This window comes from Mus caroli, chromosome 14 (assembly GCF_900094665.2).
Source record: "Mus caroli chromosome 14, CAROLI_EIJ_v1.1, whole genome shotgun sequence".
In the NCBI taxonomy this organism is placed as follows: Eukaryota; Metazoa; Chordata; class Mammalia; order Rodentia; family Muridae; genus Mus; species Mus caroli.
In genome coordinates this window covers 91,749,448-91,775,784 of record NC_034583.1, presented here as the reverse complement: position 1 = coordinate 91,775,784, position 26,337 = coordinate 91,749,448, and the positions used below count along the sequence as shown (strand labels likewise).

At 44.6% G+C, this 26,337-nt stretch overlaps 1 protein-coding gene across 3 annotated transcripts in view; it reads left to right on the top strand.

Annotated features, from left to right (window-relative positions):
• Positions 1 to 689: 689 nt before the first annotated feature.
• Positions 690 to 26,337, top strand: part of Tbc1d4 (TBC1 domain family member 4) — a 162,244-nt gene continuing 136,596 nt past the window's right edge. For 2 of the 3 annotated variants that reach the window (XM_029468868.1, XM_021181592.2), the window contains exon 1: positions 690 to 1,770. In XM_029468868.1, the coding sequence (XP_029324728.1) occupies positions 1,273 to 1,770 (498 nt within the window). In that variant the 5' untranslated portion in view covers positions 690 to 1,272. The remainder of the gene's footprint in view (positions 1,771 to 26,337) is intronic. The other variant, XM_021181593.2, reaches the window with a different exon arrangement.

The following is a 26,337-nucleotide window of genomic DNA, read 5'->3' as shown; positions in this document are numbered from 1 at the left end:
CAGCACCAATAACAAAACCCGTTTAAAATGCTAGAATGGAAAAGGAATTATATTTTACTGTTTTGTTTTAAAATTACAATAATCAAATTATCCCTAATTTTTTTTGAAATATGTATTCTCATACGTAAAAGGGAAGAAATTTGCACTAGCTCTGAAATGGACATGGGTAAAGAAGTTTTAACTTCTGTGTATTTTAAGAAGTTAGCTGCAATAAGAAATGGGAAGATTCATATCAAGCAATGTTAAAATTTAAAGTGAATATTGGAATGTATTTTATCAGAGAATTGTGATCAAATCTTGATCAGTCCTTGAGATTAAGAAAAAGGATGCAGAACATAGTAATATTCAGGCTTGAGACAGAATAAAACTAAGCAAATACTTCTCAAAAACAAAATCCCAGCGTCCCACTGCGAATGGCCTCTCTCCAGGGGGCAGTAGAGTCTCCAGGAGGAGAGAGGCCAGCCTGCTCCGGGAAGTGCCCTCGCCAGGCTGGGTACGACTGCCCCCCGAGGCGAGGTGAGGGGCGGAGGCCGGAGGTGGAGGCAGGGAGGCGACCTCAGCTTCTCGGCAAAGCTCTGCGCCCGTAGACTAGAGGCGGAGTAGCAGCCGGCTTTAAAGTAGCAGCCTGGGAGGAAGGAAGGAAGGAGCGAGGGAGGGACGGGAACCCTGGAGGAGGAGCAGCGAGCTGGGCTGCAGAATCGGCGGGTGCAGGAGCCGCCTGCTCGAGGCCACGTTTGTTTTTGTTATTTTCCATTGGACTAGTTCTCCTAGACTGAGAGGGCCGCAAGCGGGCACTCCCGACCTTCCAGGTGACAGCCGGTCACCCTGCTAGGAGTCAGCTCCGCCCCGAGTCGCCCCTTCCCGCCCACAGCTCCACTCTCCGCCCAGCCTTCCCGTGCCAGCGCTGGGCGAGCGCGCCGGCCGCAGCGGGCTGCAGGAGCAGGAGCCCGAGCAGGATCGAGAGACCGCGGCTGCCCTGGTCCCCGACCCCAAGGACGGACGGGCGACTGGAGAACAGACTTGCCCTGGGGCGCGATCTCCAGGAAGGAGGATGCGCGCGTGAGCCTGGGTCTCCCGCTAGTCCACTGAGCTGCAGCCAAAGGCTCGGAGCCGCGCCCGGGGAAGTGTCGCATGGGGCAGGGCCGCTGAAGCACGGACTTTAAGGACTGGTGGCACCAAGGCAGGCGCGGGGGCCTGGGGCGACAGTTAGCAGTTTCCTCGGCTCCTGCACAGTGAGAGTTGGGGGCGCGGTGCCCTCGCTAGGCGCGAGTTATGGAGTCGCCTAGCTGCATTCAGGATGAGCCTTTCCCGCACCCCCTGGAGCCTGAGCCGAGTGCCCCAGCACAGCCAGGTGCCACCAAGCCTGGCGACAAGCGCTTCCGGCTATGGTACGTGGGAGGGTCTTGCTTGGATCGCAGGACCACGCTACCCATGCTCCCCTGGCTCATGGCCGAGATCCGTCGGCGCAGCCAGAAGCCCGAGGCGGGCGGCTGCGGGGCACCCGCAGCCCGGGAGGTGCTTCTGGTTCTCAGCGCCCCCTTTCTGCGTTGTGTCCCTGCGCCGGGTGCTGGGGTCGGCGGGGGCGCAGGCTCCGGGGCCGTGCAGCCCAACACCGGGGTGTTCATCTTCGAGCACAAGGCTCAGCACATCTCGCGCTTCATTCACAACAGTCACGACCTCACCTACTTTGCTTATTTGATCAAGGCGCAGCCCGACGACCCCGAGTCACAGATGGCCTGCCACGTTTTCCGCGCTACGGACCCTAACCAGGTAAGTTTTGGGTGCCAGGGGGCGGGACTGGGGCCACGGGGACTGGCAAGTCAGGGGCCTCTCTTGTAAGAACTGTCTTGGATCTGGCTGCTGGTTTGCGCTCCACGTGGCGCGCTCGGGTGCTCCCCTCGTTCTGTTTTGGGATATGGGAGTGGGAGAGAAAGCGATTCGTGGCTGGTCTGGTCTCAGGGACCGGCTGGCTGCCCAGAGCCGGAGGAAGGAATGCAGACTCAGAGTGGTCTTGGGACCTGGGAGGAGTTGGCAAGTCTGCAGAGGACTCAAGGAAAAGCGCGGATCCCAGGAGGATCCTGGTGACTGGTGATGGATGGCTTGCCTGTGTGCGTGTGTGAAAGTGTGTGTTTCTTGGAAGCGCTGGAGAGTACGGGCAACGGTTCTCAGGCTCGGTAGTATTGCATTTATATTTGTTTGGCTGGCGCGTCACTGTCACCAAAGTACCTCTAAGTATCTGGGTCTGGGGGTGTGTGATTTCAGAGGCCAGTCTAAGGAAGTTAGAAGTGTCAGAATGTCACGTAAGTATGATTCTGCAAATATGGAGTCGGAAGACCTTTCTATTATTTTTCGCACCCACTGAGACAATAACTGCATATTTGAGTAACTTAAAAATCAGTGTGATAGTGGAGTTTCAAATGTCATTTTAAAGCATTATACTCTTCTAGCTTAGTGTCCAGTATTTCTCCAGAGCTTTCTAACTCGAAGTGTTCTGTTACTAAATAGAACCTTGAGTTCCTTAATAAGCACGTGCAAATATAACAGCAGTTCTCAACCTGGGGTCGCATATCAGAGATCGTGCATATCAGATATTTACATTACGATCCATAACTAACAAAATCACAGTTATGAAGTAGTAACGAAATAATATTATGGTTAGGGGTCATCACAATGTAATGAACTGTGTTAAAGGGTCACAGTGTCGGGAGGCTGAGAACCCCTGCTCTAAAAGAAAGAGGAAAACTTATAGTAACTGTGCCTTGGTAAACAGGCTTAGAAGTGTGGAAAGAAGTGTGTGTGTGTGTGTGTGTGCTTTGTGTTAGTTTGCTTTCCAGTATAAAAGCCCCACCCCTTTGCTATTTTCTAAAAATATAATTTGTTGACCAAACATAAATAAATAAGTAGTCTCAGATGTATTCATTCTTTTGGTAGCTGGGAAATTAAGACTAGAAGAACATCCTATAATAAGTCCTTATTTTATTCTCATTCCATAATTGAACTTTAAGAATATTGTTTGATACTAGCAATCCACAAAAGTCCCATAACAAAACTGAAGTAAAAGACAATTGCCTTTAGTTTCTTTCATTACTTTCTAGAAGAGAAAAATACCTTTTTGAATATTTTTGTTTTGGGGGGATTTTTTTTATATTTATTTATTTGTGTTTGTGTGCGTGCATGCGTGTGTGTGTGTGTGTGTAAAATTTGTGCCTGAAGAGGCCAGAAGAGGGCTTTGGATGCCCTTGAACTATTATAGTACAGGTGGTTGTCAGGTGCTAGAAGCACACGCTGGTCCTCTGGAAGAACAGGAAGTCCTTTTGGCCGACCATACCAGTCCCCAAGAGACAAATGCCTTAAACAACCAGAACTGGTAATGTGAAGAGGGCAATTAGACTTTCTTTTATTATTTCCTTTATTTTTGAGATTGTAAAATTACATCATTCCTTACTACCCTTTCCTCCCTCCAAGCCCAAGCCCTCCTATGTAGCCCTCCTTGCTCTTTTTCAATTTAAATTTCATATATATATATATATATATATATATATATATATATATATATATATCAAGCTACTACTAAGTCTGTATGGTGTATATGCCTTCAGGGCTTCAACATTGGATGACCCATGCTCTTCTTTATCTTAGCTTAAGCATTTCTTAGCTGCCTGCAGTTCCTTGTGTAGGGTTGAGGCCTCCTGGTGGTGATTTTAATTGTTTGAAACAGAATACTTCATTACAAATGACTTGAAATTCCCTACCATGGGTAGCCAGTGAGATTCATTTTATGCTTATTTATTTAAAACTCACAAATGAGATTATCACTATCTTTCCTGTATCCTAACACAGTGTTCTGGTTCTGGCCATAGGGAAGAATACATTGCCGTTGCCAGGCCTCGTGGCGACCCTGACTGGTTTATATTACCCTTCCTTCTTTGGGTCTGCTCTGTTGAAGAAGCATCCATGCTCATCTCCTTGCAGGCATTGGCACTCTGGGCTCTCAGCAGTAGTAACTGAGTCCCTTCTGATGCCTGGATTTGGAGTCAATTACACACATGCTTGGATATAGCTCTACGGCAGAGTTAAGTGTTAGAGGCTGAATGTGCTTTTTACTTTACAAATAGAATGTTTATGCGAATTCTCCACACCACAGCCCACCCCCTTACGTATATGGACTTAAAGAAAAAAAATTCTTTTAAAAGCCAGACATGTTAGCACACATTTTTAATCCCAGCACTCACTCAGGAGGCAGAGGCAGACAGATCTCTGAGCTCAAGACCAGCCTTCTGTATAGAGGGAACTTCAGGACAGCCAGGGCTACAGAGAGAAACTCTATTTCAAAAAAAAAAAAAAAAAAAAGAGCCCAATACAAAAGATTTCAATTAAACTATAATTACATAATTTCCCTTGCTTTTCCTCCCTTTCCTCCCTCCTATGTCCCCTCCCTCCAGTCCTTCCTACACTCCTTCTCACTATCTCTCACATCCACGCCTTCTTTTTCTTTGATTACTATTTTTATGTATGTATGTATGTATGCATAAATATATACATATGACCTGTTGTGTATATATTCTCTTATATATTCATACATATTCTTTTTTTTTGTTTTTTTTTTGTTTTTTTTTTTTTTGAGACAGGGTTTCTCTTTATAGCCCTGGCTGGCCTCGAACTCACAAATCCGCCTGCCTCTGCCTCCCAAGTGCTGGGATTAAAGGCGTGCGCCACCACCGCCCGGCCATATTCTTTTATATATGTGTTCATATATAAATATAATAAAATATTTCTTTTATTATGTGTATGATTTCAGGGCTGGCCACTTGTATTTGGTGACCAGTTTGCAGAACTCATCCTTGGAAGAGACTAACTCTTCCTCAGCAGTTATTAATTGCTTGTAGTTGTTTGTGTAGGGCTGGGGCCCAATGAGATCTCCCCCTTCTACCTTAGTATGTCTTTTTTTCTACCTCAGTATTTTTTATTGGTGTTATTGTTCAGGTCTTGTTTAGCCAGACGTATACATTATTGAGGTATCCTGGTGTCGCTCCTCTGTCATTCCAGGAGACACAATCTCGCGGCGACATTCTTGCTCTTGTGGCTCTTACGATCTTTCCGCCCTCTCTTCCAAGATGGTCCCTGAGCTCTGGGTGCAGGAGTTGTATTGTAGCTGTATCCACTGGGGCTCGGTACCCCATGATCAGTTGCTTTCCGCATCTGACCAGTTGTGGTTTTCTGTAGTGGTCTCTGACTTCTGCAAAGAGCAGCTTCTTTGATGATGGGTGAGAACTCTAATACAAGGATAACTGTCAGCTAGCAGAGCTGTATAGTAACTGTCAGTATGAGGATAAGTATTAGAACGCAGTTAGGAATGATGCTGGTCTACTAAAGTGGTGACATCGTAGGTTCACCTCTGAGACCCATGACCTTCCTCACTTTGGGTAATTGGCTAGGTTTCAACGGATTCACTCCCAAGTGGGCCTTAAACTCAACTAGACAGCTATTGGTCACCACCAAAATACGAGTGCCACTATTGCACCTTTACAGATCTCTTGCTTTATAGGTCACTGTTGTGGTTCATAGGTGTCACACTTGGGTAGGACAGTTTACTGTTTCCCTCTCTTGGCAGCTTGCATAGCAGCTTCTGATATTATAAAAGATAGACTACACAGGGGAGGGCTCTTAGTTTTCCTGAACTGAGCACATTCCTGCCAGAGGATCTTTTATTTGAAGGGCCAGATGTGGTCTCTATAGAGACCATCTCTGCTGAGAATTAGTTCCAAACTCCAGTGCCTCAGAAGAGGGATTTTTGGGGACTATGGGGGAACTGAGTGGGGGTGTCCCTTCTTGGCGTGGTACTCAGCTCTGTCTGGAAATGACAGGAGTGGATGCAAGCTCATCATTGAAATTCTGATTTCACAAGAAAAAGATGAAATTGGAATACACGCACACACACACACATACTCACTCACACACACACACACACACACACTCACACACACACTCACACACTCACTCACACACTCACACTCACACACACATTCACACACTCACACACACACACTCACACACACACACTCACACACATTCACACATTCACACACACACACTCACACACACACTCTCACATACACACACACACACACATTCACACTCACACACACACACTATCCTCACATTTTAAAGCCTTGGTAAATATTTTAAGCACTTAAGAACCCTATTTGGATCAAGCCCTGCACTGAAGGTTTGGTTTCAGATAGCTCCCGATTTCCACCAAATACAGCTATTTCGGAAATTGGTGAATTTCCGAAATTCAGTGAATTATTGGCACTGTTTGCCACATTTCCCTGTGCACATCAGTTGACTTCATATGCCTTTTCAGGTGGGTAATGTTGGGCCAACTGTCTTTGCAGAATTTACAGTAAACAAGCTCTAAAGTCGTGACTCTTCAGCCAGACAAGCTGACACATTCAACAGTTTTATCACCCAAGGGTTTGCTTCAAACAAAGTAGGTTAAGTCAGGCTCTGGGTACCTTTGCCATGGAAGGAGGACTCCTGTTTGCTTTGTCCCAAGTTCTTTATTTGAAATGGAGATTCAAGCTCTTTGCTGAGGGAGCCTGCTCTATTCTGCATTCACTGAGCGAAGTCTACAAGGCAGCCTAGAGCAGTCGGTGTTCAAACATCTCCAGTACACTTGCCTTCCTTTGTCTCAGAAGCTTGCCCCTTTTCTGATATCCGTCTGCCTTGAGGATGATCGTACAGTTTATTGATTTGGGATAGCTTTTATTGTGAAAGAGGACACCACCAGCAGATTGCCCACGCATAACAAGCACTTGGGCTGCATAAAACAGAGTGGCCTTCACATTCAGGGCAGCTAACTACAGAGTTTCCATTCTCTGTAATGGGCCACTGACTTGGAGGCTTGTTTCACAGAAAAGGCTAATGCTTTACAGAGTATCTGCTCACATGCCTTTTCTGAGGGTGGATCTCCATGTGATCTCAGAGAGGGGAATGCTGAGCTGATAGCTTGTGTCTGTTGTGGGGGGTTGCCATGGTGATATACCCTCTGGGTTCACACTTCTTCCTCGATTAGAGTTAAGGATGTGTGTCAGGAAAAGCACTCAGCTAGAAAGACTTAATGTGTACAGGCCTTTCAGGTGCAAAGAGAAGGTTAAGTGTATGTCATGGTGTGTCCGGCAGTCCCGTCTGTGTCAGCCTCTGTAGCATGATGTGGAAGGAGTGTCAGCTTTAGCATGTTGAATTAGAAAAGGCTCTATCTATGCAAACTCTTTACAGATCCCATTGGCATAAATTGGGTTGTGGAATGCGTGGTTCTTCCCTATGAGCAAGGAGAGGTCAGAAATCTGCAAATAGGTACCTTCACTTCCTGTCAGAATGAGACTGTGCATGAATAACCTTACTTCAGTTTGTTCATTTAAAAGGAGGTTTGGGCTCTGGGCATGTGGTTCAGTTGGTAGAAGACTTACTTAGCATGAAGGAAGCCCTGGGTTCACCCCCAGAACCACACCCACTGTGAGTGGTTCTAAAGGTTTTAGCAAGTGAATATGAAGGTAGGAGGATCAAAGCTTGAGGTCAGCCACATATCAAATTCAAGGCCAGCCTGGACTACATATCAAATTCAAGGCTAGCTTGGACTATATGAGGCCTCCTTTAAAAAAAAAGTTTTAATGTTATATACATTTTAAGAATTAAAACAGTCTATATTTGTAAGAATTAGAGACTGTCGATGTTGGAGCTGGAGAGAAGGCTAAATTGAGTGGTTAAGACAATGTACTGCTGGTACACGCCTTTAATCCCAGCCCATGGATAGCAGAGGCATGTGGATTTCTGTAAGTGCTTGCTCTTCTCATGAGCTTGCTCTTCATAGTCAGCTCCATGATAGCCAGAGCTACACAGTGAAACAGACCCTGTTTCAAAACAAAACGAAACAAGAAACAAAGCCAAAACAACAACAACAACGAAAAACATAAAAAGTATGTCACGCGTACTCCCGAAGAGAACTGGAGTTGAGCTCTCAGCCTTCCTTAGATGGCTTGCAACAACTTATAACTTTACTGTAGGGAAGATAAATCTTTCTTCTAGCCTCCACTAGCACCTGCCCTCACACGTGCACACCACACCCCTTTCACACTTTAAATTTAATTTTTATTCATTTATTTATTCACACTTTAAATTTAATTATTATTTCATGTATATGGATGTTTTGCCTGCATGTATATATGTTCACCACTTACGTGCCTAGCGCCTGCAGAGGCCAAAAGAGGGCGTCCTGGAACTAGAGTAAAAGATGGTGTTAGGCCTCCATGTTGGTGATGGAAACAAAAGAGCTGGTGCTCCAGTTATTGAGCAATATCTCCATCCCCCCCAAATCAAAGCTTTTTTAATATATTTTTTTTTTTTTGAGACAGGATCTCACTAGGTAGCCTGGGATTGCCTGGAACTCTTTGGTAGACCAGGGAGGCTTTGAACTCACAGAGATCCACCTGCCTCTGCCTCCTGAGAGCTAGGATTATAGCTATGCTGCACCACGCCAGCTTCTTTAAAAGTTTTTACAAAGATATGAAAGGTTTTGAACAATGCATTATGACTAATGACATGCCAGAATTCTTTTTAAAATGTATTTTATTAGCCAGATATAGTGGCACATACCTTTAACCCCAGCAAGCAGGAGGAAAAGGCAGGCAGATAATCTGTGAATTCAAGGCCTGCCTATTCTACATAGTGAGTTTCAGGATAGCCAGCACTATGTAGAGAGAGATCTTGTCTCAAAAGCAAAAAAGTTGTTTTATTATTATTATTATTATTAGTGTGTGTGTGTGTGTGTGTGTGTGTATGTGTGTATGCACTGGGTCTTCAACTCAGAACCTTATATATACTAGGCAAGCATTCTACCACTGAGCTACATCTTCAAACACAGGGATGCTTTTTTGTTGTTTGCTGTAAGCACTTTTTGTTTCCTCCTTGAGCTGGCTAGCTTTGTGTCAACTTGACACAAGCTGAAATCATGTGAGAGAAGGGAGCCTCAATTGAGAAAAGGCCATCATAAGATCGTGCTGTAGGCAAGCCTGTAGGGCATTTTCTTAGTGAGTGATGGGGGAGGGCCCAGCCCATCATGGGTGGTGCCACCTCTGATGTGGTGGTCCTGGGTTCTATAAGAAAGCAGGCTGAGCAAGCCAGTAAGCAGCACCCATCCACAGCCTCTGCATCAGCTCCTGCCTCCAGGTTCCTGCCCTGCTTGAGTTCCTGTCCTGACTTCTTCAACAATGAGCAGTGATGTGGATGTGTAAGCTGAATAAACCCTTTCCTCCCCAACTTGCTTCTGGTCATGGTGTTTCATCGCAGCCATAGTTACCTTAACTAGGACACTCATCCTTGTTGGCCTGAGGTGGATACTAACCCGGCTTGACTCCCTGGAAGATCCACCATATCTGGGAAAAGACAAACACCTATCCATAGTGCTGCCCAGTTTCAAGGTAGCGCCAGCCTTCTTATGACGGGGACCTATCCAAAACACCACAGCCATTCTGGACTAGTTTGCTGATTGGAAACTGCAGGCTCTGGAGTAGGAGCATGTGTCTGTTCCACTGGAAGGGGATACTTAACAGATCTTCCTACTTCTGAGTCTCACTCTTTCCCTGGTACCGAGACTACAGAATTGGGAGCTCTGTCTCATTTGGTAGGCTGTGTGGCCAGTTCTTCACTCTTGCTTGCTTTCAGAGTCTTTCCCAGAGCTAAAGATTTAAAGGAAGACGAGAAGTAAGATCCGATTGCAGAGGATTTGACAGAAACTTTTCATCTCTCAGCTTCCTGGCTTCTGTCCTCACTCACAGGCATCTTAAGCCCGTGGAGGTGCTGGATGAGAAGTTTCTCTTCCAGCTGAAAGCGTTCAGTCATGGAGATGGGACAGAGGGCTCCTACTTGTTCTCCTGGGTGGTCAGGTGAGATGAGGGATACATTGCAGTGTCAAATTATGTTCGTTTGTACAAAAAAAAATTGCTTCATGAGGACAACGATGATGTCAGTGACCCCTCCAGCCCTCCCCTCCCCCCCCATTATCTAGAGTGTCGCTTGTTTCTGAAACAAAAGGTAGAGTATGAAACGTCTCAGCAAGTCTTATAGGTCAGCCGTGCAGACAGTCAGGCTGAAAAGGAATTCAGCTGTGGGACATGGTAAGAGGATGGGCAGTCTGGAAATTGTTAGAAGGGCCTTGTGTATTCCATTTCTGTACCCATTTCCTCTTCCTTCCCCTCTTTTAAGGTAAAGTATCCTTGTTAAAACACTGGCTTCCACTCGAGACCTGGGCCCAGCGGTTAAGAGCACACACTGCTCTTCTAGAGGACCTGAGCTTGGTTTCCAGCACGCACATCATAGGTGGCTCTTAGTCACTGCAACTCCCATCTCAAGGGAATCAACACTCTTGGCCTCTGTCTGAATTCACGTGCAATACCCCTACACAGACACATACTTAAAGGCAATAACAATACAAATTTAAAAGTAAAAAATTCGGGTAACTGCTTTAGTGTCCCATTTCATTAGGGTCCCATATACCCCATTGTGAAATGAGTGACAAATCAGTTAGGAGGCACAGTGAATTAATTAATTAATTTTGAGACAGTGTTTCTCTGTGTAGCCCTGGCTGTCCTAGAACTCACTTAGTAGACTAGGCTGGCCTTGAACTCACAGGGATAAGCCTTCCTCTTTGTTCTGAGTGCTAGGATTAAAGAAGTGTGCCACCACCACCTGGTTAAGTTAGGATGTATTTTGATGTTATATTCAGGATAACTTGCTTGAAGTGTTGTTTGCATAAAATACTAATACAAGTTTGGTAGCTTGCTGGCCTTATTAGCTGTGGATGCCCCTGGCTCATTACCTCAGGTTTCTAATGTGACATGAATGCCATGCAGGCGTTTGTCTACCTCCGTATGTCTTTAAGTTATTTCCTTAAAAGTGAATGATGGGCTGGGGTGGCTCTGTGAGTAAAGTGCTTGTTGAGCACACAGGAAGACGTGAGTTCAAATCTCTAATATTCACAAGGTATCTGAGCATGCTGAAGGCATGAGATAGACAGACCTTAGAGAGCCTTGATGTTCAGCTAGTGTAGCTGAAATTGCCAGCTCGAGGTTCAGTGATAGAATCTATTACCATCCCCATCCCCCAGTGGAAAGCAATAGATGTGTACTCAAGGCCACCATTGCATTCCACTTATAAAAACAAGGCAAGCTCAACTGCATACTCACAGACACAGGCACACACACACACACACACACACACACACACACACACACACACACACACACACACAGAACAGTTATTGGGCTCATGCTGATTTTTTTCGATATGCATTTTAACATATAGTAACCATGTAAGGTATATATCACTATTCCCCACCCCCAGATGGGAATCTGAGGTATAATTACTTTTCTACCTGAGGTAGAAAGGTTTAATGGCTTTTCAGAGGTTCACAGACATGTAGTGCTAGAAGCCAACTGCACTCCAGGCAGATTTTACTGGGTCTTTTTGAATCTGCTGCTCTGAGATGCAGCCTGAAGTTAGTTTTTGCATGTCTGAATTATAGACCTTATGTTGTTGCTTTTTCTTACTTTTATTAGAATTTCCTCAGTTAAATGTGCTTATTAAATTTGTAAAAATATTTATGCTGAGTTCATGGGTGTATTTATGTCAATATAAATAGGCCCTCTGAGCCTACGTGTGCTGGTGAACCTGAATCCCTGTCTACCTTTTTCACAGATTCTTTTGTCTAATTTGAGTCAGGTTACAGCGACAGATCTTCTCTAGTTTCTATTGATTCTTCATGAATTTCACATCATGTACCCCAATCCAGCTCATCTCCTTGTTTCTTTGTATCCATCCACCTTCAACCCTCACAACCTTCCCTGAAAAAAAAATCCAAAAATAATTAAATAAATAAAATTAATAAAGAAACAAACCAAAGAAATCTCACTCTTGAAGCAGCGGTGTGTCACAGTGTGTCCACAATATACCCTTTGGTCCACATGCCTTTACTTGCAAATGTTCAGTAATGCTCTATCTAGTTCAAGGTCTCTGCCTTCTACTCTCAGTACTACATCATCACAGGGCTCCCTTTGGACATCCTGTTGTCACCTTGTGTGATGGAGATCCTGCAGCTTTGGGTCTTTAGGACCAGCTCCTGCACCCACTTCAATACTTCGTAGATGAAGTAGATGCTGGCTTGGGCCAACACAAAGCCGTGGATCTGGGCCTGGATGGTAGGGGAACAGGACAGCTCGCCAGCTCCCGTGCACCCACACCACTGCGGGAAGCTCTGGAGCACTGCCCTAGTTAAGCTCACCCAGTGCCCCAGCTGGCAAGGGGCTGGGACAGCTCTCCCAGTCTCACGCTTTTGGGGCCAGCTCACCTGTGCCCCACTCCACCAGAACCAGCTCTACTGTGCTACGGAGGCTAGGTGAGGTGCAGGACTGGCTTTCCTGAGAGCTGCAGCTGCGGAGAGGCGGGGTCAGCTCTCCTTTTCTCATGACCCCAGGGCCATTTCTCCTGCCTGGCACACGTGGGGTGGTGGTGGTGGTGGATGGTGGCATTTCTCCCAAACCAATGACATCACCACACTACAGAGGAGTAGTGAGGTCAGCTCTCCTGAGACCTCACGCTGTTGGCCCTCCCCTCTTCCCCAGACCCCTCCCAACTCCGTGCCCCTTGGGGGTCTGCTCTACTCTGTTGCTTCTTGCTGGATGAGGTGAAGGGCCCGCTCCCAGGAGAGCTGCTGACTTCAAAGGGGTGGGGCCAGCTCTGCTCAGCCCTGGAACACCAATATAGTCCCAGGCAGCAGACCAGAGACATCTTCATAGCCTTTGGTGGAATTATTTGCCACTGACATTGACATAGACCCCTACTGCCGTACAGCCTTGGATCCAGACATGGCCATCAGTGGCAGCACTGGCCAGGACTTCACCATGGCCTTAGGAGGCAGGACTCACATCAGGTTCCATCCTCTCGTCTTCAGTTCTGCCTCTCCTTATTATGCTCAAACTGTTCGCCTTCTCCTGCGGTCCCATGGATCCAGCACAGTCACGTGACAGACGGGCCTCTGGGTGTCTTCCACCTCTCTTTTGAGATAATAAAATCTGTTCCTTGCTTTCTGTTGAGATAACAAAATGCATTAATAGTTGCAGAAATAAAAATTACCAACAAATAGTTTATATTTGATCACCGAATCTGGGAAATAATTGACATAGAATGGCTCTGTTGGAAATTTCAGAGGATATATAAATTTGTGATTGTTAATTTTAATAATTAACAATGGAGTGAAATCACGAGACAGAAGGTCCCATAGTCTAGGCTGACCTCCAACACATTTTGAACTCCGGATTTTCTTGTCTCTCCCTCTCCAGGGCTGGGCTTTTGGTGTGAGCCATCAATGGGTATCAAACACTCTAGGGAAATCTCCCAACCGAGCTGCATTCACATCCTTTTAAACCCATCTTACTGTCTGAGGAAGCACTTGTGACAGAAGCCAAGACGTGTTCTTTTCCTCTCTTTATGGACGATGTTTGCTGGCTTTTGCTTTTAGACAATCTGACGAAAGAATAGGGGTTAAGAATCCCTGTTCTACAGAAGTGAAACCTGGCCTCCAGCGTTTTCCCCAAGGATCTGGCAGATCAGATATTCCAAGTTCCATGTATGTTCTAACCTCCATTCTGTGAGTTTTTATTGATGGCACCGTACTTAGGTTGTAGCCCTGACTTTTCTTTTTCAGGCTTTTAATCAGTTTTCTCAACCTGGGAGTTGACCAGACCTTTCACAGGGGTTGCCTAAGACTATTAGAAAACACAGATATTTACACTAAGACTCATTCATTAAGCAGCAAAATGACAGTTGTGAAGGAGTAATGAAATAATTTTACGGTTGGGTCACCACTACCCGAAGCTGCATTAAGGGGCCAGAGCGTTAGGCATGCTGAGACCCACGGCCTAGATGCTGACTTGACTTTGCACTTGGATATGTAATTGCTGATGCTGGAGAAGTAGGAATCACAGCTGAGTCCTACGCTTCACTTCCTGCTTTTGGTCCTCAAGGCAAGTCATCAACTCTCCACCCTAGGCTTTTTGTTTAGTTTTGTTTTCATCAAGACAGGGTTTGGCTATGTACAATAGGACACACTGGCCCCAAACTGTAGATCCTCCTAACTCATCTTCTCTAGTGTTGGGATTATAGGTATGCTCCGACATGTTGGCCAAAAGTTACCCATTTTTTCTTTTTGTTAAGTGCTCTGAACTAAACCCAGTGGCTTGTTCATGCTAGATAAGTGCCTACCATTGGGGTTATCTGGATTCCTCATTAGCACAGTGCCATAGTCCTCACTGGGCTGTCGGGGTTACATGTTCCAGAGCTGGTAGAGGCAGGGAGGGAATGGCTTCATGCCAGCTGCTCTCAATTCTGAGATTCCAAGGGTTTGAACTCATTCACCCTTACTATTCTTATGGCTCTCTGGTAACAAGGCCCCATATGCCTTACAGACTGGAGGTTGACCTTCGGCGTCTTCAGTCATCCTTCACTTTAATTTCTTTAGATTTACTTATTTTATCTTTTATGTGCATGAGTGTTTTGCTGGAATGTATGTATACCACTCGCACGCCTGGTATCCTCAGACTTCAGAAGACAGCAAAGGATCCCCTTCGAACTGGAGTTACAATGGTTTGTGAGCCACCATGTGAGTGTTGGGAACTAAACCCTGGTCCTCTGTGGAGCAACAGTTGATTTTACCTGCTGAGGCATCTCTCCAGCCCCTCCATTAATTTGTTTGTTTATTTTTAAAGACAGAGTCTCTCACTGAACTTAAAGCTCACCAATTATAGGTAGACTGACAGGCCCTATAGTTCAAGGATTGTCCTGTTTCTACATCCCTGGGTCTGGGGATGCAGGTCACTATGCCTGGCTTCTTTTTTACACAGATGCTCAGGGTTGATCTCACGTCCTCATGCTTTGAAGACAGGCACTTTACCAACCGAGCTGCCTGCCCAGCCCCACTGAAATTATTTGCAACTTGTTCACACACCTCTACTTACCATTACCTCCTCTGTGATCTTTGCAGAGACCTTATCTTTACTCTTGACCCTGTTCGTCTCTTACTCTTCCATCCTCATTTTTCCACGGAGTTGTAGGAGTGGTCCTTTCAAAGCACAAGCCAAGGCTCTTTGAACTCGGGCCATAAGCGCACATTCTCACATGTCCTGGCTAACTGAGCCTTGTCAGAGAACCTCGTTCATCTGTGTATCCCCCGACTCTGATGTGCAGGTTGGCTGCTCAAAACAAGTTTGGTCTTTACATAATTTCAAAACCTCTGCGTGCTTCCTATATTTTTGCTGGCTTAGCTCCTCACCCCTTCAGTTTATTTATTTATTTATTTTTTGCTTAAGTGACAAATGCTACTTCCTCAGACTGGGTTCCAGTGAATGTGTAGCTGACGCAGGTTGGAACCTCAGCTTTCCATTTCTGTGTTAGATGTTTGTTTTCTCTTTGACACTTAAACATTGTTTTGATGGTGTTTTTTTTTATGGTGACCCCACTGGTGGAATGCAAGTTGCGTGCTGGGAGCTCCTGTCTGCTCACGGTTGTGTGACCAGGACCTAGTTCAGTAGGAGGGATTCATTCCAATCCAATGACATGAGTTTGAACTGGTCCTTGTCCTCAGGAAATCAAATCCACAGCTAGGGCTTCTGACCACAGCCAAGAGTACATGTGTGGTCCTACATGTCTCGGTTTTTCTTGTCATCCATAACAGAGGTCAATTGTAATGTGTTTTCACAATAATAGTATTTTTGTGGCCCATGCTTACAGGATACTTATAATTTAGGAGAAATTATACCACATATAATGTTAAGTGGGATTATGAAGCATGTTTTTAAATGAAAACTTAGAAATATTTTTGAGACAGGGTCTTACTAGGTAGCCTAGTCTGGCCTTAAACTTGTAATTATCCTATATCCTGTAAGCATGGGCCAGTCACATCTTAAATAAGTAGTTTAAGTACATTGTGAAAACATTTTGTAGGCTAAATTTGAAAGGACCCCTTCCTCCTCTTCCTCCTTTCTTTCTTCCTAAAGGTACCATAGTGATACTTATGCTTTATAAGCACAGGCCCCTTCTTCTAACTCCATCCCGTCACGAAGGGCATCTTCTCTTCCTTCTCGTCTGTTTACCTATGAGGAACACTCATGCCTACATTTCTTCAGCACTTGGACCGTTGCAGGGGGGCAGGAGACTCTGTCATATAATGGGATCCGTATTAGTCACACTGCTGTTGTCATGACAACATCCCTGAGAAGATCACCACCCAGACGAAGGATTCATTTTGGGTCAAGGTTTCAGTCCATGGCCAGATGACTCCTTTGCTTTCAGGCCTGTGGGAAGGCAGAAGCATCACGGAAGAGGAGGATGGTAGTGCAACCCTCCTTGTTCACCCGATGAAGACCAGGAACAAAGAGGAGGATCGGGAAGGGGCCAAGGTCAAGATACACCCTTCAAGGACACACCTCTTGTACCCAGGCTTCGCCTTCTCAACAGTCTATTCCTGTTTTGAATCTGTCAGTGTGTTATGCCATTCATTAGATCAGAGCCGTTGTGAGCCAGGGAAGCCTGAACACCACCCTCCTGGATGCGTATAGAGATGTGATCTATTAATCCTCCTCTCAGTCTAACCAAGTTGACAGATGAGGACAGATTAGCTATCAGTCCTAAGCAGCTTTCTCTTTTACTTCATTGGTGAAGTGTGTGTGTCTTGGATATATGTTTCTCTGTTGCGCAAGTTGTCATTTGTAATGACTGAAGTAGTCTTTGAAACCTACCTTCCACTAATAAGTCTGGCTGGAGGACACAGACAGACCTTGTTGGTGGTACTTCATTCGAAACAACATAATACTGCTCCTTATTAAGGTAACAGGGTAATCACACAGGGTAAACACGTTTTCCATTTTCCTAGAACTATTTCCTTACACCCCTGGAGTGGAGGATAAACTCATAAGTCATTTCTTTTAAACGTGTGTGTATGTGTGTGTGTGTGTGTGTGTGTGTGTGTGTGTGTGTGTGTGAGAGAGAGAGAGAGAGAGAGCGCGAGAGAGAGAGAGAGCACATGCAAGTGCACATACAAATGCTTGCCAGGGAGCAGGTGTGGAAGTCAGAGGATAACATGTGGGAGTTCTGTCCCGTCCACTATGTGTGCTGGGGATCAAATTCAGGTCATCAGGCCTGGTGGCAGGAGTTTCACCTACTGGTTGCAGTTCAATTCTTCTATGGAGGTGTTTCGGTGTCTATACTGAATACAGGAGATGATCCTTGTTGGTATTGGATTTGAGGTGCAGACCATTAGATGTTTATTTAGGAACCAGTTTTTCTGGTGTGATTGCCTCGTGTGATAGTTTACTTCCAATTCCTCTTGGCTATGAGGGCCCCCCCCCCCCCCGTGAGAATAGAATTGATTCTGGACTCCGATAGTGAGAGTTGGCATATGTTTGCCCAGTGAATGGTTGTTTTTAGCTGCTTATGTTTTTCAGGTGGTTTTCTTTTAAAAGCTGCATTGATAACCATGAAAGAGAATTACAGAGCAATGCTCTGAATATAGGGACACAGAATCCATTAGTTTACTTAAACAATTTGGGGTGGGAAGTGGGCTTTTTCAGTGAAATGCTTGCCTTGCAAGTGTTAGCACATGACTTTGACTCCTTAGAACGAACCCTTGTTAAAAAAGCCAGGGGTGGGGCAATATTCTTTCAATCCCAGGGCTGGGAGGTTCAGATGGACAAATTCCTGGGGCTTGCTGGCTAGCCAGCTTTGCCAAATTGGTGAGTTCCAGACCAGTGAGAGATGTTGTCTCAAAAACAAAACAAGATGGATGGCCAATGGTGCTCTGAGGAAGTACACCTGAGGCTGACTTCTGGTTTGTTACTCTGGGGATTTGACAGTTTCGGGAGGATGAGAAAAACTAAACAAACCAAACCCCAAACAAAAAAAGCTAAAAAACCAAAAAAACCAATGACACTACCCACCACAGGAAAAAGAAAAAAGAAAAAAGAAAAAAGAAAAAAGAAAAAAGAAAAAAGAAAAAAGAAAAAAGAAAAAAGAAAACCAACAACAACCCTAAACACTAACAAAACAAAACAAAACAAAACAAAACAAATCCCGCTTTCTTATTCTACTGAGTGAGATGGCTCTGGCCTCTGGCTGCTGTAACCCTCTCCACTACCACCTGTGGCACCAGAGTGAAGATGTTGATAACACATCCAGGAAGACACTGGACTAAACCACACCTGATAATCACCTGCCTGGACATTTCTTCAGTTTATACAAGTCCAGTTGGTCTCTGGCTGTTTGTAGCCAAAAGCAAGAAGAGGTGAGAAGAAAGCCTGTTGTAGGGATATCTACTAAGTGTCGCTCCTAGGTTTGCTAAGTTTTCAGTGTTGGGCAGATTCAGTGAGGTTTCCAGGACTGGGGCTGCTTAGGGGATGAAGGACAAAAGGTTTTAGAGGCAAAGTCAAGGATTCTCCCTGTTACCAGGCTTCATGTCAGCAGCAGTGAATGCCAATCAATCCCATCTGACCGTGGATTCCTGGGCGAGAGTCAGCTTCACAGCAGTAACTGTGAGCTGTGGAGACTTGTCTCCCAATTTTACTGTCAGTGAACCTGCTAAAGTCAAAATCTCCACACAGCATAGAAAGGGTGCCATGGTGGTGCTTTTCAATGGACTGTGCATGAGAACTTCATGGGACTTGAAAGTATATATTATGGGCTGGAGAGATGGCTCTGAGGTTGAGAACACTGGCTGCTCTTCCAGAGGTCCTGAGTTCAAGTCCCAGCAACCACGTGGTGGTTCACAACCATCTGTAATGGGATCTGATGCCCTCTTCTCTCTGATGCCTCTTCTGTCATGTAGGCGTACAAGCAAATAGAGCACCCATGTTCCTAAACTACATAAATGAAATTTAAATATAAAAAATTTTAAAATAAAAAAGTATATATGTTATGTACATACTAGATTCTTGAGCCTCTCTGTACAAACACCGAACCAGAATCTTCAGGTTAGCCCCGGGGATCTGATTTAACACAGGCATTTGGTGAGCAGGTGAGAAGATTCACCAGGCAGAGGCATTTTCAGCAAAAGCCTGACTACTTGAGTTCTATCTTCCAGACTTATTTGGTCAAAGGAGAAAAACCAATTTTCACAAAAGGGGTCTTTTTAGCATTTGAATGTAGCCTGGATTTCGGGAAACTACTGTGCCAGCAGATCCAAGACTCCTCCCCCTATAACCAGGAACCTATAACCCAAGCCAGTAAATGACATAAGCTGTGGGATTTACCACAGTTTAGTTTAATAAAATTGCCATCAGCAAAATCATTCCTCTGGCTGCTGTACACCCCATCTGACCCAGCTGATGCTGTTGTTTCTATAGGGGTAGTGGATATATCACTTTTCACTGTAGGCCAATGTGCTGGCCAACTCGACAGAAGCTAGAATTGTCTGAAAGGAGGGAACCTCATTTGAGAAACTGTCTCCATAAGATCCAGTTGTAAGGCATTTTCTTAATCAGTGATTGGTGGGGGAGTGTCCAGCCCATGGTGAGTGGTGCCATCCCTAGGCTGGTGGTCCTGAGTTCTGTAAGAAAGCTGACTGAGCAAGCCATGGGAGCAAGCAGAAAGCAGCATCCCTCCATAGCCTCTGCATCAGATCCTGCCTCCAGGTTCCTGTCCTGTTTGAGTTCCTGTCCTGATTTCTTTCAAAGAAAAACAGTGTGGGAATGTGTGCTAAATAAACCTTTTCCTCCCCAACTTGCTTTTTGGTCCTGGTGTTTTGTTGCAGCAATAGAAACCCTAAATAAGACAGTCAATAATCAATATGCTGAGTACACTAAGTTATCAAAATCTTGAATATTTGAATAATGCTTATACATGCCTGTCACTCAGACAGCAGTTGAAGTTAGCACATCGTGTATCAATAGTTGAACCGTTCCCTGGGAAGTCAGCTGGTCGATGAAGCTCTCTGCTCATAAAGTTATACAGCTGTTGCGTGGGCATCAGATCTACCTGTGCCATGACATGGACGTTAAGTAGTGCCCGCTGTCAGATGGCGAGGTGGGGTCTGGAGAACTGTGGCTAGGACACAGGGAAGCAGACAGGAGCAGGGCTGTGAGCAGTGGAGAGGGGTGATGGTGTGTGTTATGGAAAAGTACAAAGACAAGCCCTTGGCCCAAATAGTGAGATGATCCACAGGAAGAGATGATTCTAACGAATGTAATTGAGACTTCATTTACATCCTTTTGAGACTGCATTGGCAGCTGGCTGGGCTTGCCCAAGGTAGTAAGGACTGCCTTAATTTTGATGCCGCTCTAGGTATGGTGTGCTCATGCATGTGTACATGTGCGTGTGTGTGTGCATGTGTGTGTGTGTATGTGTGCATACACATACATGTGTGAGATCATGTGAGTGGAGAGATACTTAACTGCTTTGCCACATCTTTCCTTTCCCCCCTGTTTCTTTTTCCCTTCCCCTCTTCTCATCTTTTCTCATTATCCTTCCCTTCTTTTTTTTTTTAATTTCTCTCCACCCTTCTAGGTAGGAGATGAGTGAAGGGAAGAGAAAATATGAGATCTAGAAAAAGAAAGCGATACATTTCTCATTTAAAAATTTACTGTATATTAACTGCATAAAGTAATGAGCTTGATTATGACTTAATAATATATACATGCACTATATATAATATATGTAATATTATCATAATATATATATATATATATAATTTATCATATCACCCATTATCACTGGTTCGCTTCCTTCTGCTTCCTTTGCCATTCCCAAATAGTTCAGCACACCTTTAAACTTGTTTCTGTACTGGATATCAGATAAAACACACAGTGTTTGCTTATTCTGAGTCTGGCTTATTCTGGCTTAACATGATGATCTCCAGTTCCATTTACTTTCTTAAAAATGACGTAATTTCATTTTTTTGTTTGTTTGTTTGAATAAAACTCTATGGTGTATATGCCATGTTTTCTTCATCCATTTATTAGTTGATGGGCATCTAGGCTGGTTCCACAACTTGTTATTGTGCATGGTACATAGATGTTTAGCTATCTCTGTCATAGACTGACAGGTACCCTTGGTTATATTCCCAGGAATGGTATAGGGGGATCATAAGGGAGTTCTATTTTTATGAAGAACCAAGCATGTAACATATTAACTCTTCTATCTACAAAATGCAAGGCTATCTGGTTACCATGGGTTTCTGTTTGCCAGGAAGCAAGCAAGACATCAGCCAGGGCCTTGTTCTCATTACTTCATATATTTTGAAGGTGATATCATGTTGATATAATTCATATATTTTTCATATATTTTGAAGGTGATATCATGTTGAACCTCACAGTGTTGAATACATTTCCTCTGGATTTTTTTTTTTTTTTTTTGTGATCCAAAAATGAAACTGGTCTGGGTATTTACAAATTAGCTGATGGCAGAATAATAAAGCCAATACTGATGGCAGCATAGGAATTTTAGAAGTTAATCTTTATTTCTGTATTAAGAAGAGTCATAAGACTCTTCAGTCAGTGGCCGTCCGCGTCTTTATCACCTTTGTTACCCAGTTCCTTTGTCATCAGTCCCACAGCCCTACCAAGTATTGGCTGGCGCTAATCAAATGTAAGATTAGCAAGCTGGCAGCCAGGAGTAAGAGGTTTAAGTGATTTCTGCAGAGATGGGTTGACAGGCACGCTGGAGAAGCATAAACTCATGATAGGTAGGAGAAAACCTGGGGAGAAAGGTACAATGTTGGGGTGCTCACTATGTAGCCAGACCAGCAACTGGTCTCAAGGAATGTGCATTTTTGTGTCTGGTTGAGGGATTTAGGGACAAGAGGTAAAATAATTAAAGTTTTTGGTAGAGTTACATTCTAAATGAATCTGCTAATCTAACTTTAAAGTGTAGAACTCAACGGTTGGGAAAATTCCATGGTAGTGCTTTTTTTTTTTTTTCTTTCCCTGTCATTTTCAATATTTTAGAAAGAATGTGACATTTATGGGTTCAATCAAGTTAAAAAGTTCTATTAATGTCACTGTAGTGACTTCCAAGTTGCTTAGAAATATAATCATGCTACTTTGCAAGAACATCTTGATGAAGCCGGTTTATGGCACCTAGTAATTTTTCAAATCTGTGGTATTAAAGTGATTTATAGCTCCATTATTCATGGAAAATGTGCGGTGGGTAGCATGCGGTTGCAATCCACAGACAGCCCTTCACTTGCAGTTCTTTCTAGAATGAGGCCAGGGACAGAAAAGCACAGCTGCTCTTTAATTTCTTTTTAAGTTACTGTTCATGTCACAATGTATGACAAACTCTTAACAGGTAAAAGAAACAACAGATAGAACAAGTGACTGAGCAGATTTTGAGCTTGCTGGCAGACATTTGATCCCCTCCACACACAGAGGAGAATAATTAGACTCATTGTGTGTAAGCTACTGACTTCCTGGAGTACACACCGTGAAGAGATGCACTTCAGCCTGTATGGCTGCTTTGTTGCTTTGTGCCGTCTACTGCTGTGACCAGTCTGTGGTCACCTGAGAGGTGACTTGCCTTGGCTACTTCCTTCAGTCCTGTTCTCCTTTCTTCTGCCAACTACAGTGTCTTAGGGGATGTCTGAGCTTCTTCCCCTGGCTTCCTAGTTTTTCAGCCTCCCCCACCCCCAAACACCAGTTCTGTTACCCAGTTTCTCAGGTCTATCAGAAGGTACAGGGTCACATGTGCTTGGGAAATGTGTGACTGCCAAAGTACCATCTGGGTGGAGTTTGCAGAACAAGTCAGATGCTTGATCTAACTCTCGATGGTGGTTAACCTTCATTATCAACGTCAGTAGATTTAGAATCATCTTGGAGAGATGTTGCGGGCCGACCAGCGGCTCGCGAGGAACCATACGACTGAGATGGCATCTCGAGCTGAAAGAAAGGAACTAGACGGACTGGTAAAAGAACGGAGCTAAGTCAATCGTGTTCTGATCAAAGCTCAAATTTACTAATTCGTCCACCGAGTTATGAAGCAGGGGGAAGGGGTTAATTCCCGCCAAATAATCCTGAGGTCCAGTTGCAGGGTGACAAAGTGTATGGCTCTAGAATAGCAAGGCTGCAGGCTCCAGCAGTGGGCGTGGCAGAACGATTGAGCGGCAGACTCCACCAGGATGCAAACAGTGAAACCTGAGCAAACAGGTTTCAGGTTGAGGGGGTGGGGGGAGGTTACAGAGAGACATCTCTAGGATTTTCCAGAAGGGAAGAGCCACCCTGAAAGTGGGCAGTGCCACCATCCCACAGGCCAAGGTCCTGGGATGAAGAAGAAAGTGAGTTGAATGCCAGTGATTTCTTCTCTGCCTCCCCACGTGGATTCGATGTGACCTCAGGCTCCAGTCACCATGCCTTCCTCTCTTCAGAGACAATCCCCACCAGCCCCAAGCCAGAACAAACTGTTCCTTTCACAGGTGGCTTTTTTTTTTTTTAAGTCTGATTTTGTTTTTTGTTTCAGCAATGAGCAAAGTAACTAATGCATTCTTTCCCCATTGGTAGAGATATCGGTTCTCCCTCTAATGGAGGAGAAATGCTAATATTCCTGTGATACCTCTAGCAAGGTACCTGAGGGAAATGCTCACATGAAAGCAATACGCGTTGTCTTTTGGGGGACAGGGTCTCCTCTCTTCCTGAGTGCTGGGGTCATTGGCTTGTGCCATCATTGGTCACTACAGCCTTTATTGTTATATTTGTTATCATTAGACTCCAGTGGCCAGGCGTAAAATGTAAGGGAACCCAAGGCAACTCCAGACAAGCAATCGGGCCTCATGGAGAAGACACAGGTAAAGCAGTGGATGAGAAAAATAGACGAGCCCACGAGGGATGGGAATGAAATGCTGCGGGAAGGCAAAGGCAAGGAGGTTTGAAGAGCAGAGGAAAATAAGACACAAAGCACCGGTGGAAAGAACACGACCTTGAGGCTCAGGCATTGCAAGAACACGGTCAACTTCCTGCTGGGACTGGAGCCATTGCAGAGTAGCCAGCCTGAGGCCTGCGAGGGAAAGCCGGGTGCCAGTCGTGGAAGCTGATAATTAGGTTAACTAGTGGAAAGTGGGAACCGCAGCAGGCACAGATTGCGACAGCAGATAGGGCAGAGGTGGCTGGAAATAGATTGTTGAGGCTGAAAGAATATTATTAGGAAGCAAGGATGCAGTTTTGAGTGTCTGCTGTGCTTTTTCTTTCTAAGGTCTTGGGTCAAGAGAAAGCTTTGATATATAGAGACTCCGTAGTTCCTCAGGCCCCTTGCTGAGACTTACACCTCAGATAGGGTGTAAGTCTCCTGAGATTCTAATCTGTCAGTATCAGACAAGTCCTGTCAATCATCTCAGCTTCAGTAAAGTTGTCTACATGTTTAAGCCACAAGACAAAAATAACAACCATGTTTGTGCCTGTGGAATTGTTCATCATTTTGAGATCTATTGTCAAAATATTTTCTACATTAAATAGAACCATCTGAGAGTTCTGTTTTCAGAATTGCTTATAGCTATCTCTCCATCCATCTATCTATTTACTATCTATCTGTCTGTCTATCTATCTATCTATCTATCTATCTATCTATCTATCTATCTATCTATCTAGCTATCTATCTAAATGTCTACCATCGCTTATCTGTTTATATACACCTTCTTAGTATGTATATATGAGTAGATATGGAAATCTTCTTAGGAGCTTGTTGAACAATTGCGATATCTAGGTCCTACCCTATGCCTTATCAAAACTACATCTCCAGGGCAAGCACCTAAGAATTTGTGTCTATAAGCATCCTAGGCACTTTTGCTTGGGCAGCCTAGGATAAATGTCACCCGTGTCTAATAAAAGACTTAAGTTCTTGCAGGCCAAGGATTCTAGCACTTAATTTCCATGCTGTGGTCTGACTGTACACTGGTTTTTACTTTGAGAGGTCCTACAGAATACTTCTGTAACTAAACTAGTAGTTTGAGAAGGTGTTTTCAACTAGGGGTGATTTTATTCCCCAGGGGACATCTGGCAATAACTGGAGACACTTGTGGATGTCAAACGAAGGTGGCTGGAGCTAAGCCATTTAATGACAAGACAGACTACAATAATGCTAATTCTTTCACTTTGGACAGCACAGTCTCCCACCCAAATTATCTGTAATAAAATATCTACCGCACAGAGGCTGAAGAACCCTGGGTTAGGCCTGAGGTCTGTCTTTATTAACGTGTAAATTGGCTGCTTTCTAACTGAAGTCCTAAACTGTGGAATAGAATGTGTTACTTGCCATCATCTGTATCAACGCAGAGAAAAATTCCCGGACCCTGGCTTTCCTAATCCTTTTCTGGCACATTCCCATTCGTCTCTCACCACCACTACTTTGAGTTCCTCACCGTAGTTAAGTAGTGCCTGTGTCTGAGCCTCCTATAGACAGAGCTGTCTGCTATGCACTGTTCCATGTTGGCTTCATTTTCTCAACATATTGTTTGGGATGTCGTCATGTTGTTACACTAGAACAGATGTTTGATGTTGTTATTCCTCGGTATGTGTACCATAGTTTAGTTATTTTATTTTATTTTATTTTTTTACTGCAGATGGGCCATCCTTTTTTAAGGCTGGGTTATTCTGAATAAAGCTGCTACAGAGATTTTGTTTTATCTTTTATTTCTTTTTATTTATTCTCTCACAATACATTCCAACCACAGCCTCACTTCCTCCATTCCTCCCAGTTCTCCCCCACCCACCACCACTTCTCTGAGATCCACTGTTCCCCCATTTCCCTTTAGAAAAGAGCAGGTCTCCCAATGATGTCAACCAAGCATGACATAACAAGATGCAATAAGATTGGGCATAAACCCCCACATCAAAGCTGGACAAGGCAACCTAGTGGGAAGAAAAGCATCCCAAGAGGAGGCCAGAGAGTCAGAGACATCCCCACTCCTACGTTAGGAGTCCCACATAAACCCTAAGCTAAACAGCTGTGGCATGCATGCATGCAGAGGGCCCCGTGCAGACCCATGCTGGTTCCATTGTTGACACTTAAGTCTCTGTGAGCCCCTGTGAGCCTCACTTAGCTGAGTCTGTGAGCTGTGTTCTCCTGCTGTGCTTAACCCCTCTGGCTCCTACAGTCAGTCTTTCCTCCCTCTCTTCTATGGGGTTCTCTGAGCTGAGCTTCACCTAATATTTGGAAGTGGGTCTCTGTATCTGCTTCCACCAGCTGCCAGAGGAGGAAGTTGGGCCATCTATGAGTATACTGAATCTCTACACTGATCTATGAGTATACTGAATATCT